General features: G+C 41.0%; 1 protein-coding gene across 6 annotated transcripts in view; it reads right to left on the bottom strand.

The window, feature by feature from the left end:
- Positions 1-23324, bottom strand: part of MPPED2 (metallophosphoesterase domain containing 2) — a 109960-nt gene that overhangs the window by 53530 nt on the left and 33106 nt on the right. For all 6 annotated transcript variants that reach the window (XM_031505083.2, XM_021536715.3, XM_021536720.3 and 3 more), the window contains exon 3: positions 17640-17821. In XM_031505083.2, the coding sequence (XP_031360943.1) occupies positions 17640-17821 (182 nt within the window). The remainder of the gene's footprint in view (positions 1-17639; positions 17822-23324) is intronic.

Raw genomic sequence — 23324 nt, 5'->3', positions numbered from 1 at the left:
AGTCACACAACCCAAGTTCTGTAGAGCTGCCAGACATGAAAAGGAGTGTGCCTGGCAGTGAACATTAACTGCTGAGTCCCTATAAAAATAGAAAATCACATTATTTTTCTGCTACTGTTACCTGAAAACCCCACAGGGAAGTAGGGGAATAAGAAATAATGCGATGCTAGCTGTCTGTAGAGTGGTAGAAACCTGTATTTACACACAAATGATATGCAAGGGCTTTTGACGCAAAGCTCTGAATATGCATACGCATGCATTAACTATTTAAACCACACAACACTTCCATGAAACATGGAGCTTTTTTCATGCCTGTTTCATAGCCTCATAAACCCTTTGGCCATATGCTGAGAAACAGGCTGAGAAGCCTTGAAATCTAAATCTTAAAAAGAGGGAAAACTGTACAAGAGAGAGATGTGCGTGCAAGTGAATCATCTCAAATTTACGGTATTTTGTGTATGCCCCAAAAGTGTAAAACTGGTCATGGAGCAGTTTTATAAACAGCCCCATACATTTCCAGGGATGAACACTGTGTGGCTTCTACAGACTTCAGTCCCCACAGCTGCAGCTGCTGAGGGCAACCAGCAGAGCCCAGCTCTGGTCAGCAGCTCTGCAACTTCTTCCTAGAGAGGTTTCTCATGGAAAGCCCTTGGAATCACAGGGGCATGGTCACTCTCTCTTCCCAGCATATACAGCACAGCCCCAACACACAGAGGCTCCTTTCAGCTTTTTAAAACAAAGAGAGAATATCTCACAGGCTGCTATTTCTCCTTCAGCAGCAAAAAGTGAGTTAGACTGCAGAAGTACAATTACAAAGACTCGAGTTTCCACAAGGACAAGCTGGGTCTATCCCACCAACAATTCACTTCAGGTACCCAGATCCAAAACTGGGTAAGGAAAACACCTTCTCTAAGATGAGCCTGACCAACTGACTATGAAAGTATTTTGGCCATTTTAACTAAGTCAGCCTTCACCAAAAGTCCTCAATGGAACAGCTCAAACTGGTATGCACCAACACACTAGGTGAAAACATAGCCCATGAATTTCTGTGCTTCTGTGCAGTTTAGCTCCCTGTGTGTGTAGAAACCTACAAAATGAAACAATTAAAAGCATAAAAAAGGCAGCAAATGAGAAACAGAAGATGCACAAAAACAGAGCATGCTTCTAAAACAGTACAAAGAACTGAAGCACAGGATCTCTCTCAAAGTCTTCCCAGTGAAAAGTATTCTACCATCAATTCAAATGCCTGTGTTGGTTTCTTCCCCCCCCCTCTCTTGTTTTGCAGAAGGAAAAATAAAGGCAAGACACACATGTGCAAGACAGCTACAAGAGAGGATGAATGAAAATGTAACTGTTTTGCCTTTATGCAAAGAAAACATCACATCGCAGCACAGGGAGAAGTAAAGGCTGAGACCCTGGAATTCCTGTGATAAATCCAATGCTTGTACATTAAAGCTCCCCTTTGTTGAGAACACTGTTAGACACAACAAAACAGAAATGTTAGGTGAGTGCAAGCTCTGCCTGTGACCTTTCCCTCTGTAGCCGTCAGGCTTCATTAATCTCCACACGGCCTGACAGCTCCAGCGTTAATACTCACACTTGCGGATCGAGCCACACAGCAGGTTCAGTCTGCTGCCTTCTCCTCTCAAACTCAAGCATTAGGATTTCCTCCATGCTGGCAATGGAAAACCAAGTCTAAGGAACATTAAACACAAAAAACTACGTTACAATAATGCTGGGGTTGAGCCATAAACCCATGAAAGCAAGGAAGCACTGGGTGCATCTGGATCTCAGCCGGGCGGTGCCGAGGGGCACGGGGACCACAGGTCCTGGCCCAGGGAGCGCAGGTGGAGCAGCACGGCACACAGCTCTGATGTGCTCCATCACTGGTGCCTAACACCAAGTTTCCACTCCTTCCCTCTCTTCCACAGGTGAACGGAGTGAATTTTGGGCCCAGACATCCCCACGTGCACTGCAGAACCTGCTCGGCTCCAGGTCTGATTCAACCACGCTCTGGCACTGCTCACCACTCCTTGCTTTTATGTTTTTATGTCTCAACCATAACATTATTCTAATGTAACTGTTTGTGATTAATATCTCCCTCCTGTCTATTGAAATGAAAAATGCAGCACTACGTAAGCAACAAGCTTTTGTTTCCCTTCAGAGTTCCACGGCTTCCTTAGCATTATTCTGACAAAACTTGACCTGTTTTTTGATCTCCAGCTTGTTCTGAACTTCACTGGGCTACTGTTACTGAAACACTGAAACATGGAAATCTTCACTAAAGTTGTAACGATTATTATGTGATGTTTCTTTGTTTTGAAACAGGATCTGAAGTTTTTTTTTGTTCAGTCTAACCCCATAAGTAAAAAAAAAAAAAAAAAAAAAAACCAAACCAAAAAAACCCCAAAGAAACAAATAAAAAAAACACCACCAGCCTCCAGATTTTGCAGCTCAGAGCACTGCCAACTTTGCCAACTTTAGGTGTAAAAAGTCCCCCCAAATTGACTTTAAAATTATGAAATCTGAAACACAAGTAGCACAGATTGCTTGCTAGTCCCTGGAAAGGCTTTCTTTTCAGGCTTTTAATTATGCAACCTAAAAGATAGAGCTTTCAAGGGGAAAAAAAAAAATCACGTAACTTAAAATCAAAGGAGCTGGCAGCTGTGAAATTTCTCTTTAAATTTTGCAAATTCTGAGACACCTGGAAATGGCAATACCCTTGTCCCTTCTCATTTTCACAAGTGCTTCTTGCATTAATGGGAGTTGCTGCTCCTCTTCTCTTTCCCACAGCAGAATGACACCTGAAGGATTCCCAGGTCTGTGCTGGCTCCATGTGCCCCTTCTAAGGGATCCTTCAAGGTGCTCACTTTGAAAAATCATCAGAGATTTTCAGTGAGAATACCTTTTGTCTGGCAGAGCCGAAGGATGCTTCCCTAAACAGAATTACCCTGCACTTACAGTGACACAGACACTTGCATCAAGGCCCTGCAGTTCAGGGTCTGTAGAGAAATAAATTCCATTTTGTCCAACAGAACTTTAAATTTTCCTCTTGCAATCGAGATCTTAATGTAGCAGAGCTGAGCAGTTTTAGACCCATTTCAGCACCTCATGTGGTTTCAAATGGCTGCAACCTTGAACTCCAAATACTAAAGCTGGAACTTAAGCTCAGCCTTCACAGTGCCAGTAGGGCTAAGAAGAAATGGCCTTCTTGGACTTAATTTAGACTTAATTGACAAGAAACATTTTTGGTTACTATTGCATTAGGCTAAAACATAAAAATGAACCCTAATACTATCTAAATCTAATAAGAGAAAGGCATCTCCCTTTCAAAAATTTCAAAGCATTCTCTATAAACGAATCACAGATCAATTTACATGGTGCTTTTGCCAATAAGCAAAATAAAATCACAGGTTCCAATTGGCTTAACTCATATTGGAAAGCACGAAAGCAAATGCTAGAAAATGCCATTACTGCAAACAAACTCCATTTTCCCCACTCAGGAGGGAATTTCAGAGAACATTTTATTGTCCTCAAATAAAATTTCTAAAGGCATCAATACACAATTCTATTTTCTTTTCAGAGCGCACCACACTATATAACCTAATCCTCCATAAAGAAATTCACCAGATTTTGAAGTAATATATTGGTTGTTGATATTACCTTGTGCACACACACACTGTATCAATTTAAATGACTTTTCTCCACAAATCTTAAGAATATAAAAACCAGCTTCCACTGCCTGACACGAACAGATCTGGACCTATTTCCCAGAACATACCCTTTACATCTGTCATGTACAATTCCAATTAAGTCTTCCCCCCCCCCCCCCCCTTAAAATAAATGAATAAAAGCCACCAAAAAGGAGGTCATCTTGAGAAACAATTATACAGGAAGTAATTAAGCTAATCATAATTATCACAGACAATGTCTTGGTATTTGAATGTACATGGATTTTCACACTGCAAAAGGCCAGGGAAATCTAAAGGACAAGATTTTCCAGAAAAAGCGAAATCTTTATTTAAAAGAGAAACAAGGTCTGACATAATTTCTTCACTACTTAGTGAAGGCAATGAGAATTACGACTGCAGGACCCAGATCTAAATTCTGCCCCAAATTCTTCTACCTTATTGCAAGAGACCTTTAAACAAGCAGTAGAAATTCCCTTTCTGCCCACAGGACTGACCAACACACAACCCCCCATCAGGATCCTCCCAGCACCTACCCACCTATCTAAATATGAACAAATAAATACACCAACCAGGCAAACAGATTATCTCCAAAACATTCTTCTGCTTCCCAAGTCTTTGAGCTAGTTCCCATTATATGTCTGCTCATTTTTAGAAGAAACTCTCTGAGACTTACAAATGCACAAAGCAGTAGGAAATCACCTTCCTCTGTCTTGCGGCCTGGCAGAGCCCAGTCAGTATTTCTGAAAAAAAAAATCCCTTCAAATATCTGTTTTTTTCTGTATCCCAGGAAGGTATTCAGAGTGTTTCTTATGAAGAGAAAACTCTCAAAATACACAAACAATAAGCTTCTAAAAACTATTCTCTATGGTACATTATATTCTACATAACTTCTTGATTTTATACCCGGAACTGAAATCCTTCCTTTAAAATTATTATTTTTGAGCATATAGCTGGCAAACTACAAAACATGCTGGGGTTCATAATTAACCAACTATCAGCACCAGTGTTATGTGGATAAATATCCATAATGATAAGAGGAAAGAGAAAAGCAGGGATAGCAAGAATAATCACAAGGAAAATAAACTTAAAGAGAAGAAATAAGATAAAATGTTTTCTAAATATCCCAGAGGCTTTAAAAGCATGAACTACTGCCTAAAAGCAGGATGACAGCTTTTTAATAACTGAGAATGCAACGTTCTCCCATGTGCTAAACCAATTAGCTGCTCTTGAGATTTTACCCTGTGACCAAGCCTTGTGCTTTTATTTGTAAACATTCAAGAATAAGAAGCAAGTTTGCTATTCAAAGGTACTTTTAAATATATTTTTACAATGCTGATGCTTGTTGGGAAATGTTTCTTCCTTTTCTAAGTTGGAAGGGCAGAAATGGAAGTCTTGAGCTAAACTCCACTTCTAGAATACAATATCCAGCATGGATACGTGTGCTCCAGGACCACCTCCATGGGCCTTTTCGGAACTGTTTATGGAGGATAAAACACAAAAAGGAAGTGCACAGAGCATGCAAACAGCAATTACAGTCAGCTCAGATATTCAGGCAGGTCTTTAGGAACCTCCAGCACCATTTTCTGAACACCTTGTGTTTAAATTTATTATTCCAAACAAAGCTAAACATTCTGTTATAGTCTTCCAAGATGAACTTGGATACCAGGAATCTCCTGAGCCCCCTAAGGAAATTCCCTTTGAGGAATCCAGCTCACAGAGAGGTTCCTTAGCTACTGAGAGAGACAATCAAATCATTCCAGCTGTATCATGTTCTTGCAAGGAGCTGAATTCCTTTTATGCAGGTTCTTCCTGGCCCTCCAGAATTCTCTGAGCAGGAGGGAATTCCAGAATTCTCCAAGCAGGAGGGGATTCAGAATTCCCTGAGCAGGAGGGCACAGATCCCTCCTTGTGAGTTTAAGGAACAAACACTAAACACTAAAAAGAAAATGAAAAGGAAGCTTGAAGCCTGATAAAGGCTTAGGGTGGCAACTCTGGACATTGGCACCAGTGATTTCTGAGTTTTCTGCTACTGTTTCTTGCCACCTCTTTTTTTCTAGTGGCTTTGCAGAATTTCAATTTCCAGTTTATTTGTTGCAATTTGTGCTGCAGCACCCCAGGACCTCACAACAGAGCGGTCAAATTGACATTGAAGTTTTTCTAAGAATCCACATCTTTGAATTTCATTGCAGAAAACTGAAATACCTCCTAATTGTCCTTCCAAAGGCAGGACAAAACAGAGAAAAATGAAAAACAGTGTATGCAATGTAAACTCCATTCTGCAATAGAGAGTTTGCATGCTTTTATTTGTGACAGAATTCAGGTAAAACTCTTGATCTTTCCTGCCCCTGTCACAAGGAGATAGGCCCTCTGCTCCTCAAAAAGGATCATTGTAAGCCATTAACCTAGGAGTGAAATGTTTTCAATGAATGTGTGAGATTTACTGTACTTTCCATTGTGAATCTGAATTTACAGCAACATTTCCACAAGGTGCTTGAAAATCTCTATGATGCAGCACCTGTGCCTCAGTGCAGAGAGGACATTGGGAATTCTGGTCCACCAATAAATATTTGTCTTTAATTAAATGCTATGGTTAATTGTTGGAGCATGCAATTTTTCACTTAGTGTGCTTTCTGCAGAGTAGGGTCTCTCTTGACTTACCCATTTTAGCCATCTTTTCCAGCTCTTAAAAAAAAAATGGGATGAGAAACCTGCTATAAAAAGCTATGATAAGCAGGCTAAATTCTGCTGAATAACACAACTACTAAGTTAATCAGAGCTGGTCATTAGCACAAAGCATTCAGAGAGCAGCTACTTCAGTCACTTAAAGCAAAGGTAACAATTTATTCCTGATTTATTCTTCTTTCTGCCCAGGTTTTGCCCTCTCACCTCACAGGCAAGCATCGCTGTTCTCACAGCAGGTCTCAGGGAAGCAGTTGTTGATGAAGAGCTGTATTGCTTCCCTTCTAGCTGGACACACTCTGGTACCTCACTGCAATGCCAGACCCCTTCCAACACCAGAGCAGAGCTGTCTGCTTCCTTCCCCTGTCCCTGTGCACCTGGTGCCCACCACAGCAGGGCACCCCTCCTGCCTTCCCAAGCCAGCTAATGGCACAGGATTGTAAATTCATACATATGCAGAAAATGGGGAGTGGCTTTCTGGGCAGTGTGGGTTACAGAATTCACAGAATCCCTGAGTTGGAAGAGACCTTCAAGACCATCAAGTCAAACCCAGCCCCAACACCTCAATTAAACCCTGGCACCCAGTGCCACATTCAGGCTTTGTTAAACACACCCAGGGATGGGGACTCCACCACTTTGCAGGCCACTCCAGAACTTTACCACCCTTTCTGTAAAAAACTTCTTCCTGATATCCAACCTAAACTTCCCTTGGTGCAGTTTAAGACTGTGTCCTCTGGTTCTGTCAGTGCTGCCTGGAGACAGAGCCCAACCCCACCTGGCCACAGCCACCTTCCAGGGAGTTTAGAGAGTGATAAGGTCACCCCTGAGTCTCCTTTTCTCCAGGCTGAGCACCCCCAGCTCCCTCACAGGGCTTGTGTTCCAAGCCCCTCACCAGCCCCGTGGGGTTATTTCTCACGGGGTTTTAGAGGGGACAGCAGTCCAGGACCTTTACTCTCAGGAGCACAAGCCTGGCTACAGCTGTATTATTTTATTCCCAAAGATCACTGAAACTAGGGACAAAGGAGAGGAGAAGGAGCAAATTCCTTCCCTGCCGTGCTCAGGAGACATCTCCTGCACAAAGCTGCAGCAAACGTCGTGCCTGCCTTACAGCTTTTCTGCTCATCTCTCAGTAGTGAAGGCAAATGCCAAGTGCTGCTGAGGGAGCAGGGAGCCTTCAGAGTAACATATGGGGGAGAGCAGCTCAGGGAAAAGTAAGGACATGCGGGTAATTTTTTATCATTTGCAGCTGTTTTAAACTTAAGAGTCCTTTGTATCACCTGGTTACGCCAAACAATGGAATGACCATATTCAAGAAAGGAGCTACTGCACTCTGATACCCAGACTGCCCTGTAACGTGAAAGCTTCTAGTTCATTACAAAAGATGCACATAATTCTGAGGTCTTTCTGGTTCACCTAGCAAAAATTACAGGAAATTCAAAGTACTGAGTATTCCTGAGCTCTTATTTCCTAATTTCATTAACTTGAGAAGAGATGAAGCTCTGGAAAAAGCAAGTGAAAAAGAGCAGGTCCAGTACTTTATGTCCCTGTGCTCTCATTTGCCTCCTTCTTTGTAGTCTTCACCCCACCCCCAGTTTGATGTTCCTTTGTTCTTCCCGTTTGGCTTTCCATGGCCTCTCTCCTTACACTGCTGTCCCCTGGCGTGCTGCTTTCTTCCTTCTCCACCAAGGCACCATCAATAGCCAGAGAGGGTTTGGTGGCTGTCACCTCTCAGCGGGGGTGCAGGACAAGAAAAGAGACCAGAACAGCTCCATGAAGTGGGGCACTGGCATGACCTGAGCGTCAGAGCCACCACAGGTCCTGAGAAGCTCCCTTCCCAAAGGTGTGGCAGGGCCACCACAATCCAGCCCTGCTGTGAGCCCAGCCTGCTGACACAGGCTGAGGAGCACAGAGGGTCCTCCTGTGCCTCAAGTTTAGCTTTTCTATTTCTCACATCCTGTGCTGCTTTAGTGGGTGGGTCTGGGCTTCCCATCAGGGGATGCTGAGCTCTGCACAGAGCAGGGACACAAAACAATTCCTGCTCCAGCTGGGCACCAAGGACAAATGATCCAAATCTCAGCCCAGGAGCACAAACAGCGTGGGCTGGAGAGAGAAAAACAAGCAGGATGGGGCTGCCTGGGCTGAAGCTGGAATGGGACAATGAACTCCAAGGTGCCAATGGAGCAGAACTGATCCCAGGGAGAGCCCCCGGGAGCGCTCGTGCATTTTGGGACCATTTTGGGTCATTTGGGTGCAGCCCTGGCTGGGCTCTGGTGCTGCCCAAGGTGGATCCATGGAGGAGATCCTTTAAATCAATCCCTGCTTTATTCTTTAGCTCTGTCCAGCCTCTGCTCTAGGCCAGCCTTCCCAAGGGATCACTCCCAGCCTCCCACCAGGGCTGAAGGTGCTGCCTGTGGGTTTTGGTTCTCTCCAGAACAGGTGCCACCATTCACTGCCATGCCCAGCACAGAGCAGGACAAGGAAAACAAAAGCTCCTTTAGCTCTGGGAAAAGGGCTTCTCCTCTTCTCTTCCTCCCCACCAGTGGTGCCCACAAACATAACAGCCAAACCCTCCAAAACCAATCTACTCCCTAAATTCAGGTTTGAAGGTCTCCTAACAGGCCTGAGAGGGGTGGATGAGAGACAGGTCTTTCTTTCCAGTGTGCCAGGACACATCCTTCCCATGCAGGAATTGCCCAAGCTCAAACACCCCGTCCCCTGCAACAAGAGGGTTAATTAACAGGCTACGCAGGCTGGTTATAGCCAGCAATAAGCAGCTCTCTGTTTTTCTTTAAGAAAAAAATAAGTCAGTAATTCTTGGCACATTTATTAACCCCCTAGCATAGGCAATTACTGTAAGATAAAGGTCTGCCAGTCTTGCATTACCATAAATTGCTGCATGTTGCTTTTCTACAGCACAGTAATGTCCACCACCAGAGTGAATAAATGCTAACATTTGAGTTTCAAGCTCAATTCAATCCTCTCGATCAAACATTTTTAGCAGGAATTCACTTTCAGGGGCTGTTGGGCCACAAAAAAAATTATTTCATACAAGCCAAAAAGAATCCAGAATGGTATTTTACTGATAGACTGTTTTGTAGCTCAGTTTAAGGTAATCTCACATATTTCCTAACATGCAGAACAGAAAAGAGGAAGGCAGGTGGAAAGTACAAAATCCCTAAGATTGTTCCTGCTGTCTACGAGGTTTTGTAGTCACATACAACATAAAAAAAATAGTGGCAATAAAAAAAAAAAAAGAAAAAGGCTTTGTAATAGACAGAACACCGCCAACCAGCTTTAAATTGAATTACACAGCCTGCTAATCTTTATGATGAAATAAAATTTCTTTGAACACTTCACATTATACTAAAATCCGCAGTGCTTTCTCCCCAGCCCCAACCCCTCTCAGCTCAAAGCAAGTCCTCCACCCCTAAACCATTGTTCTTCCCACCCTGGAACGTGATGCTCTGCTAACAGAAGGACTCATTTTAATTAGCTATTGTTAATATGGCTTGCACGGTGTGAAAATGTAGGGGAAAAGTACTTTTGCACTTTGTATTTTTGATGCAACGTTAAATTTGCAAGTGAAGGAATTAACTGATGGCGTACAAAGAATCCATCCCTCCACTGCTCTCCACTGAAATCATTCTCATTACAATATATGGCTGTGACAGCAGCACTGGAGGAAAAATCTGATGAAAATGTCTATAAAAGTTTCTATTTGAGTGGCATTAGTTGTTCCGTGCCTTCTCAATACAACAACCATAAATCTCTTTTCTGTTTCAAAATGGATTTGTGGGAAAGGGGGAATTGAAAGGAAGAATTATTTGGGTTTTTTTAAATATGTTTGCTTTGGTTATAGCTTCTTATAAGAAACCTGATCATCCCCTCCCCCCTTCTAAGACAACATTAGCAGCCCAGGGAAGCAGAGCCAAGAAATGACCAAGCAATTATTGTGATTGAAAATCTATTCAAGAATTGTGCAATACTCTGCAGTGCTCACTGGCTCCTTTCTTTCATTGAAAATTACCAAATGAACATATTAGTTTAAACTTATAAAGAGCCACTCACTCCAGAACATTATTCTCTTTGAAAGCACATTTTACCTGAGCCAAGTTTTCTAATGGCTGTCAAATAACACCTTTATATTTGCTTTGACTGACCATGGCAATTCGTAAAGAGAATTTTACACTTTAGCAGCAAACACAGTTTTAAAACCCTCCGTTTCTCTATAGACCATTAGGAGATAGCAAAAATGGATTTTTGTGGAATCTCTTTATGAAGAATTGCCAGGAATAACATGAGCAGGACAAGAAAGAACGGATCAGATATGAATGATCTTACACTGCTCCTCAGGCATAAATTCCATTTCAGTCAGTAGAAATTTTACTACCTCGACATTCATTTTATCCAATGGCTTCTATTTTACCTTCAAAGTTACACTTCTGGGGTTCTGTTTCCCACACAGCATCTCATATCTGACCCAGAGCAGAGGAAAAATATGAAGAAGCATCTATAACCCTGGCCCAAAAGGAGAATTTTGAACTTTTTCCTACCTTTGTTTTCACACTGCACTACAGCTTCGTACAACAACAAAAAGTATTCAGCCTATTACCAAAAATCAATATGGTTGCACTTTCTCACTACTTCATAAATACAATAAAATAAACATTAAAACTATTTTTATATTTGTATGTTTGAATTATATTAAGAAAAAGCAAAGATAAAAATTAGTAATAATAGACCATTAAAAGGTATATGCAAATAAAAGCTGCACAGCAATTATCAATTCAGGCAAGCCATATGGGAATTGAAAGCTAAGTACAAATGGGAATTTAAGCATGATATCAAACATACTTTGGGTTAGAACAAAAGCAAAGGAAATATTCTTAAGCAGTAATATGGCAATAAACCCAAAATAAACTACAAAGAAGTTTTTTAAAACTTCATGGTAAAGACAGATTGAGATGCATAACCCAGAGAACTACTAAATCAGTAAAAAAACCACAAGTCCTCAGCACCAGCTCATCCTGTAAATAAAAAATCTCCATCCCACCCCAGCATCTGAAGCTTCTCACCAGGGCCATCACAGAAGACAGAGCTGTTTCCAAAATTGGATTAATAGATTTTCCAAGGAGTTGCTTCCCTCTCTCCCAGAACAGCTGTGCAAAACTCACACATACTTAGAGGATTAAAGCCACCTCAGCATTTCCTTTCACTTGCAATGAATGCAATTTTTTTTCAAGTGCTCAGTTTTGTTCATCAAAATGGTATTTTATGTTTAGTCAATTATTCATTCCAGCCGTAACAAGCAGAGCAATACAGAGTTCAAAATATGCTCCAGATGGTAAAAAACACAAATCAGAAATAAATCAATTTATAAAAAAGGAAGAGATTTGTTTTTACTGCCATAATTTAACTTTAAAATATTCACAAGCTTCCTTCTGGTTCTAAATTACCCCAGAATACTTTAAGCTAATACCTCTCTGAATCTGGAGAAATTCAGAGCTTACTGGTTTGGTTTTTTTACATAAAATAGTGTGATGTCAGATGCCAAAAGAATTCACATCAGAAATATACTTCTACGGAGCAAAAGCCCTCAAGAACAAACACTTCAACACACTGAAACTGTCCTCAGTGTACATTAGTAAAAGGAACACACTCGCTCTAAACCCTAAATGAGCCAAGCCTGGAGAGGAGATGAAGCCAGAACAACTAAGCCAGACCAGGGAGATTGAGAAAGGATAAAAGTGGAATGTAACCCTGCATTTTTAAACAGTGATAAGAAAAGAGCTTGAGCTTACTATTATACTATTCTGGTACAGTTCATTTTTTTTTTTAATTGAATTATGTTATCTTCAATATCAAACACATTCTGGCAGGTATCTGGCTTAGCAGTTTTGGATATAATTTCAAATTTCCACAGCTCTAATGCATGAATTTAAGTGGAGACTGGAACCAAGTGTCTGCCCATAGTTCTGAGAGCAGCACCACGTTTACATTTTGTCATCTATTCCACATTACAGCCAATTCCAAGGTGATGCTGCTATTTTCAATTACTAATAGTCGCACAAAAATGAAGTTTCAAATAATTTGCTGAGGACCACATCCACATATGCAGAGAGTAACAAGAAAACCTCCGCATTAAAATTATAAAATCATTCTTTTCTTCTCACTTCAAGTAACATGATCAAGTAACTACACAGCATAGGGGAAAAAAAGTTGGGGTTTTTTTAGCTCTAGCAACAATGTTTACACTAGAGGCAAGCACATATTACAAGTGAAGAAATATTTGCTCCAGTACAAATCCATATATATTTGGCCACTAAACCATTCACGAAGTTTTTACAGTCATTAACCCAAAGAAATTAAAAGAAATAAACATTCAAAAGAAAATCAAGACTTAAAAAAGCATGAAACAGTCAAGTTGCTAAATCCTAGATGAACTCAGAAAAAACCTAACTAAATTCAACTTTCAGCTCCACAGACAATAACCAGCAGCAAGGTCAGCTACTGAATTTATCCAAGTCTATCACTGCAAGATTTTGCAGTAATATTCTTTATAATAGAAACCTTGCAAAGGGGAAAGCCAAACAAACCTAAAGCAAAAAATGAACACAGTGTGATATAACCACTAAACAAAAAAAGTGCAAAATGGGCTATTTGAGAGAAATTTCTAAACTGAATTCAGATTATTCACACAAGCAAGGATATGCACAATCAGGCCCATAGTAACTGAGCAAAACAAACATCAACTCATTAAATATCTCTCTGGCTGAATTTATCTTTGCTTTCTCTTCAGTTCTTATGGGTTATTCAATCACTTCCCATCAGCCAGAAAAGGAAATATTGCACTATGAAGACAGAGCTATAATTAGATATTCTTCTATTTCATTTCACATATATGACTGAATGAGAATGGATGGGAAAAATATGAACAGAGATAATAATAGCAAGTTGAAGCATTCCGTACAAAATACATTTGGCACAGAATAACATCTCTCAGTTCTTCCTCAGCACATAATGCTGTGTTTACTGCAAAATTAGTTAAGTTAGTATAAGAGATTTTTAATGAAAACAATTATAAATTTAAAATAACTGTGTTTAAAGCATTTAACAGTCCCTAAGGTCAAGTGATTACAGCAGTTACAAGACCCGAGGGACATGTTCACACCAAAACAAAGTGAATAAATTACCTCAGCCAGCATATGTAATCACTAAGTGACCACAGAGGTTATTCAATGTATAAGCCCAGATGACTTCCATGCAAAAGAAATAATGAAAACGTAACAGCTGAAGGGAAAAAGCATTTAACTAGCAAAAGTTGCTGGAAGGGCTGAGAACTTGGGAGGATGGTAAAGGGAGTGTGGAAGACAAGCTCCATGGCTTGGCTGTGGAGACAAGGGAGAAGGATGAGTGTTGATGAAATGGAAAGGCAAGATGCTGAATATTTTTCCTAAAGAAAGGGACCCAAATTGTTGCAAAGGGATGCAGGACTCAAAAAATATAGAGCAGCAGGGCTCTAAGCAGTGCTCTCAGCCCTGTAAAACTGAAATATGTAACACCCAGTGAAGTACAAGCAAGGCAGGAGCCCAGAATAATCACCTTTCCACTTTCCCCTTGGCTTTACTGCCAGGAAGAATGATGGACAGTTACTGTGTTTTAGTTATGCCATGATATAATTCTAATGGAGGTAGGACCCTGGTTTTTATCACAGTGTGGGTAAGATAAGCTGCAGAATGAAACCCAGCTTTGATCCAGCTTCCCTCCCTCGTGGCATGAATGATACAGATGCCTTGTTTTCACTGCAGCTTCACGACACAGCTGCCAGAGGAGAAAACCAGAGCCAGGAAAGACAGAAAAACATCTTTCTGTAAGGACCACCTGGTATTTGATGTATTTAATTCTCAGTGTGCACCTTTGGAATAAGGTTCCTAGCAACTATGGTGGAAAAAGATGCTACTGAGGAAGCAAAAGGAATCCTGCTTGCTCCTGGTATGTATTTTTTTTTAACTATTGCACATCATCACCTCACATCCTTGAAAGTATTAAATCTTCACAGCACACACAGTAAATAATACCACAGTAAATAGTAAAACACAATTAACACACTTTGCAGAAAGGAGTCTGAAAAGAGAGGCAAAAGGACATGCCTGACTTTGGTGCTTTGATTCCTGGTGAGGAATACTTGCACTGAAGCAAGTATTCACCAACATTCCCACAGGTGAAGCAAATTGCTGGCTTGCCCTGTGCCAAGAACCTAATAACTGGTATTGTCATATATATATATACATATATATATATACACACACATACACACATAAATGTCAATATATATATGTGTGTATATATAGATGTGTATATATACATATATGCATATATGAGAAAATGCAAGTGAACTCTCTGCATGTAAAAAACTATTTTGTTTGTATCTGAAATATGAAAGCCTGAGGCCAAAGCCAGCAGGCCCTCACACAGCCAGAGCTCCCAGTTTCAGTGAAATTGCCTGCAAAATCTGCTTTTTCAGATAAACACTATACTGTCATCTACAAGAACTATGCATATATGCTAAGAAAGGACCCTGGTAAATTACTGAGGCTGGAACACAACCTATCCGAAGGGTTATAATTCTTCTGTTGGGCATGTTAAGCCAAGGACCTGTGTGCTAAAATAATCATGAAGCACCTGATAGGTGCAAGGAATGCCAAGGAATGCCAACACTGCAGGATTCCCCGTGGAAGGGTGAAAGCACCCTGGCAGATTATTTGGGCTGGCTTTTTGCAGCCCGGAGTGTTTTCAAATGCCAAGCACTGGCCACAGGCTCTGGCTGTACCTAAAAAGGATTTGTGAAATTTGTGAAATTACCCAGGGGCCAAAGAGGAGCTCAGGTGGCCAGACACTGCTCTCAGCAATGCACTCAGGGAGATCTGTGCTCTCCAAGAGGCAGTTCCTCCTCGGGAGCTCCATTTACAAGCACAGAAAAAGGGTAGTTTTGAGCCTACCAAACCTAGTATCACTTCCTAGAAATAAGAACAATACACCTAAGGTGCAGTGATATGATGAGAGAGCCCCACTCCCGTGTGAACAGCAATAAAAGAGAAGGAAAAACACTCATTCAAGTCGGAAGTGTGGAAATCAGAGGAGGTCAGGTAGAAAGAAGAGTACAAAGAAAGTGCAAAGAAGGATGACCAGACAGACAATGCAGAAGTCCTTCTATTTAAAAATCCCTTTTGTAAAGCCAGATGTTCCTTACATATCTCTTGAAGGCTCAGCCAAGGAACTCCAATGCAATAAATTGATGTAGAGATGCTACATATGATAAAATATGCAAGATATACATAAGATAAATTATGTAGAGATGCTGCCATCACCCAGCAGGCAAGAGAGAGTGCAGTAAAACCTGGCAACAAAGCTGTGCCTCAAAATACTTTTTATATAATGCTGTAAATTCATTCAGATGTTTTCTGAAAATCAGCTGCTCAAGTCACCTTCAGCTCTGGGTACTTCTAGAGCAAGAGGTGACCTGGCAGTGCACACCCAGCCTGCCAGTGGCATTTACAACAGCAGCCTCCCACACAAGCTCCCCTCCCTGATTTTGGCTGTCTGCTGTTGCTGTTTAATTGCCCTCAATTCCAGCAATAGGCTGTCAGGGCACTGCTGTCAAATACAGCAGAATATGAAAGGCATTTGTAGTGGGTTTGGTTTGTTAATTTGAGATTTTTTTTGATTAATGCACTAATGAGTGTGGTGGGTTAAGTGCTGGCTAATCACTAGAGCATTCACTGGGATGTACTCCCTTATTTCTTATTGTGAGGTAGGACTAGGGGAAAGGTAAAGTAGGCTTAAAACTTTAAAAGAGCATAAAGAGAAATTGATTAATAGTAACTAAATGAAAAAGTAATGAAAATTAGAACAAAACTTTTACGACACTTCTCATCTTTCTCTAACCTTTTCTTTCTTACTGATAATGTAAAGAAACAAAACCTAAAATTTGAGTTTACTACTTTTAGAATAATCTTTCTTTAGTTTACTTAGGGAGAGAAGTCTTTTTTGTTAATGTTATGGAGGTTTCTCTATAAGAAAAGTTTTTTTTTGTTTCTTTTTATGAATAGTATATGCTTGGGGAAATTTGTAATTGCAAAATTTCTCCTATTTTTTATAAGCTTTTTTTACAGTTGTGTTTATGGGCCTTATGGGGTAGAATTTTAAAGATGAGTTGTTTAAAGGTAAAGGTTTTCATTAGCTAGCTTTAAAATTATCTTTATCTCTGGGAATAGAGGTCTTTTTTTTTTCCTCTCCCTAGTGACAGTATGCTACCAAAGAGATGCTGACTGCCCTTGATCAAAGTTGAAATACCAGTACTCCAACTCAAAGAGGCAAGCATGTGAATATCACCCCCAACAAAATCTCCAAACATATATTATATATATCATATGTATCATACGTATAATATGTATTATGTATTATATATAATATGTAATATATAATATACAATATCTATTATATATAATATACAATATCTATTATATCGTACAATTCATATAAAATATCTTAATACTATATCACAATTATATATATACAATATACAACAGAGTATTATTATATGTTAATATTATAAATATAGCTACAATTATATACCTATAATATTATAGATATAGATATGAAATCTATACCTATGAAAAATATATATTAAATCTATATTTTTTATTTTTATTTCTTTATATTTTATATGTATGACAAATATATATATATGTGTATATATATGTATATATATATATACACACACACAATAATATTCTTCCAAAAGTATTACTGATTCTGCCACATGGGAAGGAGGACTTCCATCATTTCCAAGAATGCTGTATGTCCCAGCTGCGCTGTAGGTTATAGCAGAGCCAAACCACAGTGAGCAGCAGTTTTGGCTGTGGACACAAGGACACAAACCCCCCCAGCATCAACCTATGGGACACTGCATCCCCTGCATGAGGTGCCACCACCTCCTCAGGGGCTACGCAGTGCTTGTCCTGCAGTGACAGAATCTTTTCCCCAAGGCAAAGCAGAAATGCAGCATAGTCTCTCAATTTGTCTTAATTAAGAGAATTATTATTATTTATGATTAACAAGCAAGGCTAGAAGCAGCACATCACACGAGGACAAGTGGAGGAAGGGTGGGGGGAGATTTCTCGAGCGCCCTAATTCAATTAGCAGGCGGTGAGTGACACTCGGACAAGAGAGGTTAATTGGGGTCAGCAAAACGCAGTAATTCCTTACCTAACCAGTCATTAAACTTCTTAACCTCAGAGGGCAGTCCCAGCTCGGTGAAATCGCCCGTGTGGAGCAGGATGTCCCCATAGGGCATCTGGATGCCATCTGTTCTGGAGTGCGTGTCTGAGACGCAGACAAAGCGCGTGTGGCCCGCTGGTTTTGGAGTGTCATATGGGATAGGGTCGACCCTAAAGCAGACACAAAGATCTCGTAACAGTCACAAGGTTAAAAGCCTCACATCCATTACTGCAGAAATCAGCACACAGCTCCACGAAAGCAGCCACACATCCCCTGACACACGCCACGCTCCGCAGCGACGCTGCCAAAAACCCAGGAGGGACCACGGGGCTGCTAAAAACTTACCTGATAAGGAAAGGAAGATTGAAACATACACAAGATACAGCCACTCTGTGGTACTAAAGTGTGTTTAAACATGGGGAAAAACTGATTTAGGAGGCTTTGAATTCAGGTGTTTTACATCCTGTGCCTTATACAGAGGTACAGGGGCCATGGAATAACAGGTCTCAAGGTGGGCCAGGAACAGGCTCTCACCTGAGCTTAGCAGCTGATTTTGTCCAAGGGCATAGGTTCTCCTACAGATCCCAGGGCAGAGTGTTTACACACAATAAGGTACGTTCAGGAGTGCTTTGATGGAGGGTGGAAACAGCAGAACCAAGTCTAGCAACAGCTTCCTAAACTTCAACAAAATCCTGAGCTCGTCTTCCCAGAATTTATAAAAGTCAGAACTCATGTGCTACCACACTAAGCAATCACATATAAACGTTTGTTTTCTATAGCCAACAATGCTAAAAATTTAGTTCAACTGGTTATCTGCAAGCTATATTTGCTAATTTGATCTTATCAATTACATGTGTCCCATCATGGAAGTCTGGTCATTTGGTTTTGGTGACTTTTTTTAAGCACAATAGATTAAAAAAACCAGGTAATCGAAATGTTTTATGCATACTTACTGCTTAGAAGCTCTAATTTGTATCAGAATAACTTAAATACAAAACACAACCCATTGCCTACTTTGGAATAACAATTATTTCTCTGAAGAGTTACCATAATTTGATTTGCTCAACACTTGAATAGCACAGCATCTGGGTTAGTGCCACAGAAAATCCCATCCCAATTCCACAGAACTTCAGCTCATTCCACTGATGTGCCACTTTGATCAAGCTTAGAGCTTAGCTTCAGCTAGAAATTTTGGGATATTTAGGAGTTTTGTCAGAATAATAGTCCACTTACATCTCAAATTATCAGGCTAGTGAAACCAAGCTCCAGCTACTTTAAAGCACCCAAAAATAATTCTGTTCTAAAACTTATTTGGAAAAAGCGGCACAATAGGCATTCAAATCAAAACTGAAAGCAAGGATAAAATTAAACAGTTTTTATTTTGCTCTCCACACTGAGAAGAAACACCAGTAGACATCACTGTGAATTTGTTTGTCCTAAATCCCCAGAGCTATGATAAGATGTACAGTCAGTAATAGAAAATAAAGCACAAACCTTAAGAAAATACTGACTTTTGAAGTATTGCTTTTGTTTAGTGCACTGTAAACTACATTAGCATTTAGTTTTTACTGTACACTGAACTGTGTGAAAACTTCTACCAGTGCCTTCAACTTCAGCTCCCTGCATAGGTGAGAAAGACCAGAAGCATCCTCCAAGGTGCCAATCAGCTCCATGCTCTGGGGAGTTTTAGAGTGGCTCCAGAAATCAGACTCCATATGGGTATGTCCTGGTCTCCAGTGGAAAACCGTCCCTGTGAATGCACTTGCTACCAAGACTTCAGTGAGTTACAATTTAATTTTGTTAGAATTTAAAAATTATATTATTTTATATTTATATTATAATATATATAGTACATTTTAATAATATATTATATTAATTATTTATTCTATTTGTTAGACTATTCAGAGCTAAAACATTAGTGGGGGAAGCAGTAGGGGAGAGATATTTGTTAGAGTGCCTTTTCCTAGGTACCATAATTAGGTCTTTCCAATCAAGCTGTATTTACTAAAAATGTACCTTGTTGACACAAGCCACTTAATTAATTTGCAAAATTCAGGCTCTCCAAGATGATGCTGACTTTAAAAACATATTCTACTGCCAGCTGGACTGGAAAGTAGAGAATTTGGTGGATAACTCTTTCTGGGGTCTGGTTTTGTACCAGGTACAATTACCTGAGCCATGAAACTGTTACCACTGCAGAAACCCATGAGAAAAATCCAACAATCAATGGATATTTTTTTTTTTTCCTCAGCAAGGGTCTAAAATTAACAAGGTTATTATTCCAGAGAAAAATTAATTTACCCATTCAATTTACACTGGCAAGCTGGGCAGAACTGCAATTAGAGGTTACAGTGCTTTTCTACATGGTGCCTTCCTTCCAAAATATGGGGGCCCCCAAATCAACATTTCCCTACTTCCCAGCCCGTTTACTCCAGACAGAACAAAAAATGAACACCAGCTTTCATCATCACCACAGAACTTGTTCAGAATACCTCTGCTTGAGCTAAACCAGCACTGCCTGCCCTGGGGAGCCCAATTTTGTTTGTACACAGCAGCTATACATTTGCTATTCTCTGCAGCTTGCAGCCAAAAAAAACCCTGTTCTGCATTAGAGTAGGACACTGAAACCTGCTTTAGGATTTTTCCATTCGTGCCATGACTTACAGAAAATTCTATAATCAAAATTCATTAAGTCCCTGACCCTCCTTTCTCTTCTTTACAAACACTATGATGTTGCCAAGTAACCTTTTTTCTATGTCTTAGCTGCCTTCTCTTGTTCAGTAGTGCTTGCTTATTAAGTATTTCCAAGTGAGATACTGCAGGTGATTGTGCTCAGTCCATCAATTTATCATACTCAAAACAGTCCTTCAACAGAAACTTAATAAAAGTGGTGTTATTGCCAATCCTGAAGGCTCAAGTTTTCCTTCCATCCACAGCTGCAGCATGGCAAACAGCAATATGAGAGCCTCCCTTCCCCCTGCATCCCCAGAGGATTGGACTCTGCAGGCAAGGCAGTGCCCTGTCGCAGCTCCTGGTGGCACACAGGTTCTGGTGTGAGCATCGCCCTTCCTCCTGATCTACTTTCACCCTTCTTCCTGATCCACTCACAAACCAGCAGCTGGGGGCTGCACGCTGCCATTGCTAAAACAGTCAGTTCTGTATCTCACCCTTATTGCAGTTCAAGCAAAGTAATAAATAATAAAAGAAAATAAAGATTTCAACCCTGTCCACCCCCATTCTGCTGAATCGGAGAACATACATGAGAAATTCAACTTGTTCTTTACCTGTGCTGCAAACACAATGCATCCAGCTAACTCTGAAACTCTCCATCACCACCAACATTTTGGTTTTTTCAGTCTTCTTGACATGGCAGACTGAAACACTTCACAGATTATTTGATTACTGCATCTGGAAAAGCATGTTCATGGACAAATGCAGTAAGAGACATCTCAGAATAATTTAAATGTTCATATATTAGGGTTAATACAGTAATCAGGAAATAGGAAGCAACATAAGGTATGTTGCACCTTAGCAAATCAGGCACTTGGCTGTTTTTCAAAAAGTTTATGTAAGACCCAGAATAAAATCCCATAAGGCAGTTGAGCAATGGCTGCTTTGTGAGATCACAACAGTAATGCAAGATCTGTCACATTTAATGCATTTATGACAAGGGTTCAGGAATCAGAAGGGACAGTGGAATCTCCATACCCCTCTAGAAGAGCCTCTACCAGATAAATCCCCAGCTTTACTAAACTGCCCTTCCCAGCACTTGGAGCCCCTCATGCCCAAACCTCAGCTGTGCCTGGAAGGACAGCATCCCCCAGGCTCTGTCCTGCCTTGCTCAGGTGTCACTCAGCAGTCCCTTCCCCACAGCACCTCCAAGGGTGCTCAGGGCCGAGTGCTGCCCCTTGCCCTGCCAGCTGTGCACACAGCAGCCAGGCACGGCTCCATCCTGGGCTGCAGCCTGTCCTCACCCATAGACAGCAGATCCCACCGTGCTTTGGAAGGTGTCGGAATCTGAGCTATTGATGATCCCCAGATTGTAGAAAGTCTCTGTCTCTCAGCCCCACTGCCAAAGAAGAAGCCATAATTGGTCTGTGCTGGTTTCCAGGTTGTTTATTCTGTTTATCTCTCACATGTTCTGCTGCCCTGCCCAGCTCTGTCCTGCAGGGCAGTGTGTGGGGCTCTGCCCTCAGTGGGATGTGACAAACATTCAATACCAGAAACTCCCTGGGCTGGATTTACAAGAACGTGCCAATATCTGTCACCTACGTTGGACAGTGTGTCCCCAGCCTGAACCAACAGAAAAATGCCAACACCACAGTGAGACATGGAGGGCATGAAGAAGGAGAAAAAGGACAAGGAACACCCAATTTCCTCCATCTTGTCCCCTTTGGACCCCTCATCTAGAATCCTAAATTTTACTTTTGCACCTGTGCCACACCTAATGATTACTCATACCAAACACTCAGAGCTGGTAATTGATCCTGTAAGATTGAAAACTCTTTTCCATGGCCAGAGATCACAGACAGTGTCTCTGGGGGCTCTGTCCAGGGGGGTTCCTGACCCCTGCCAGGCTCCCAGACCTGCCAGGGCAGCCAGAGGGAAGCCCTGGACTCCCACAGGAAGTGAGAGATGGAATAAGTGAGAATGAGCAGCACACACCGTGTCAGGGGGGTTTGCACAGCAAGGGAGCGGGGGCTGAACTCAGGAACTCACCAAAAGGAGCACCCTGGGCCTTTCGCATGTGCAGGGCTGTGGATGCTGACAGCCTGGGCACAGAGAAAGTCAGATAAACTTTCCCAAGCATTGTTCTGGGGAGTTTTGAGAAAGATCAGAGAAAGAATTAAAAGAATCCTTAATCTTTGCAACTGGTGTTTTAAACTTGTTGTTTATTTGTATAATGTGCATAAGAAGGGTGTTGTTCCTATCAGCCTATGTGACTGAATTTGTGGGTTTATTTTTTATGACATCTAAATAAGTATTCATTATGCACCTATTTAAGCACAGGCTTGGAGACTGTGTGCCACGTAAAATCCATGTGTGCTGTTGCACTTGTTTACTTTTAAGATGTGTACAAGAAGAGTGTTGCTCTTAATTAGCCAATAATGTGAGGAGTGTTAATTGAGGACCAATCAGGTCAGACCTTCTCAGAGCTGTCTATAAAACGAATGTGAATTATAATAAACTTCACAACATAAAAACAACATAAAAACCTGTGCCACTTGATTCAACCATCCCTAACACAACAGCAATACTGGGGCAAAGGACTTGATTTAGGATGTCTTGCTACAGAACAGACATGTTAACTGTGCATTTCAGCCCAAGCCTACACCAGTTACTCATAAGGATGTCTTATAAATCAGCAGTGTTGGAAAGCTCCTGTGAGACAGGCAGGGCAGTGCAGCCCTCCCACAGACACAGCTGCAGCCACGCTGGGACCCTGCTGCAAAAAAACTCAGAGAACACACAAGCACCATCTCCCTGAAAGGAGTCAGTTTTGATTGTGGAAGATAATTCTGCATGGCTGAGTTCAAATGCTGAAAAAAAAGGACCTGGGGTGTGTGGGAAATGAATCTGTAGAGAATTTTTAAAGTTTAATAGAAAGTTTAGTTAGTATGCATTTGCGTGCAAACTTTGAGGTAAGAAATGTTGATTTAGAAATACTGTCTA

The sequence above is a fragment of the Lonchura striata genome, chromosome 6 (genome assembly GCF_046129695.1).
Source record: "Lonchura striata isolate bLonStr1 chromosome 6, bLonStr1.mat, whole genome shotgun sequence".
NCBI classification, from domain to species: Eukaryota; Metazoa; Chordata; class Aves; order Passeriformes; family Estrildidae; genus Lonchura; species Lonchura striata.
The sequence above is the reverse complement of the archived record's forward strand: the minus strand, read 5'-3'. Positions and strand labels throughout refer to the sequence as shown.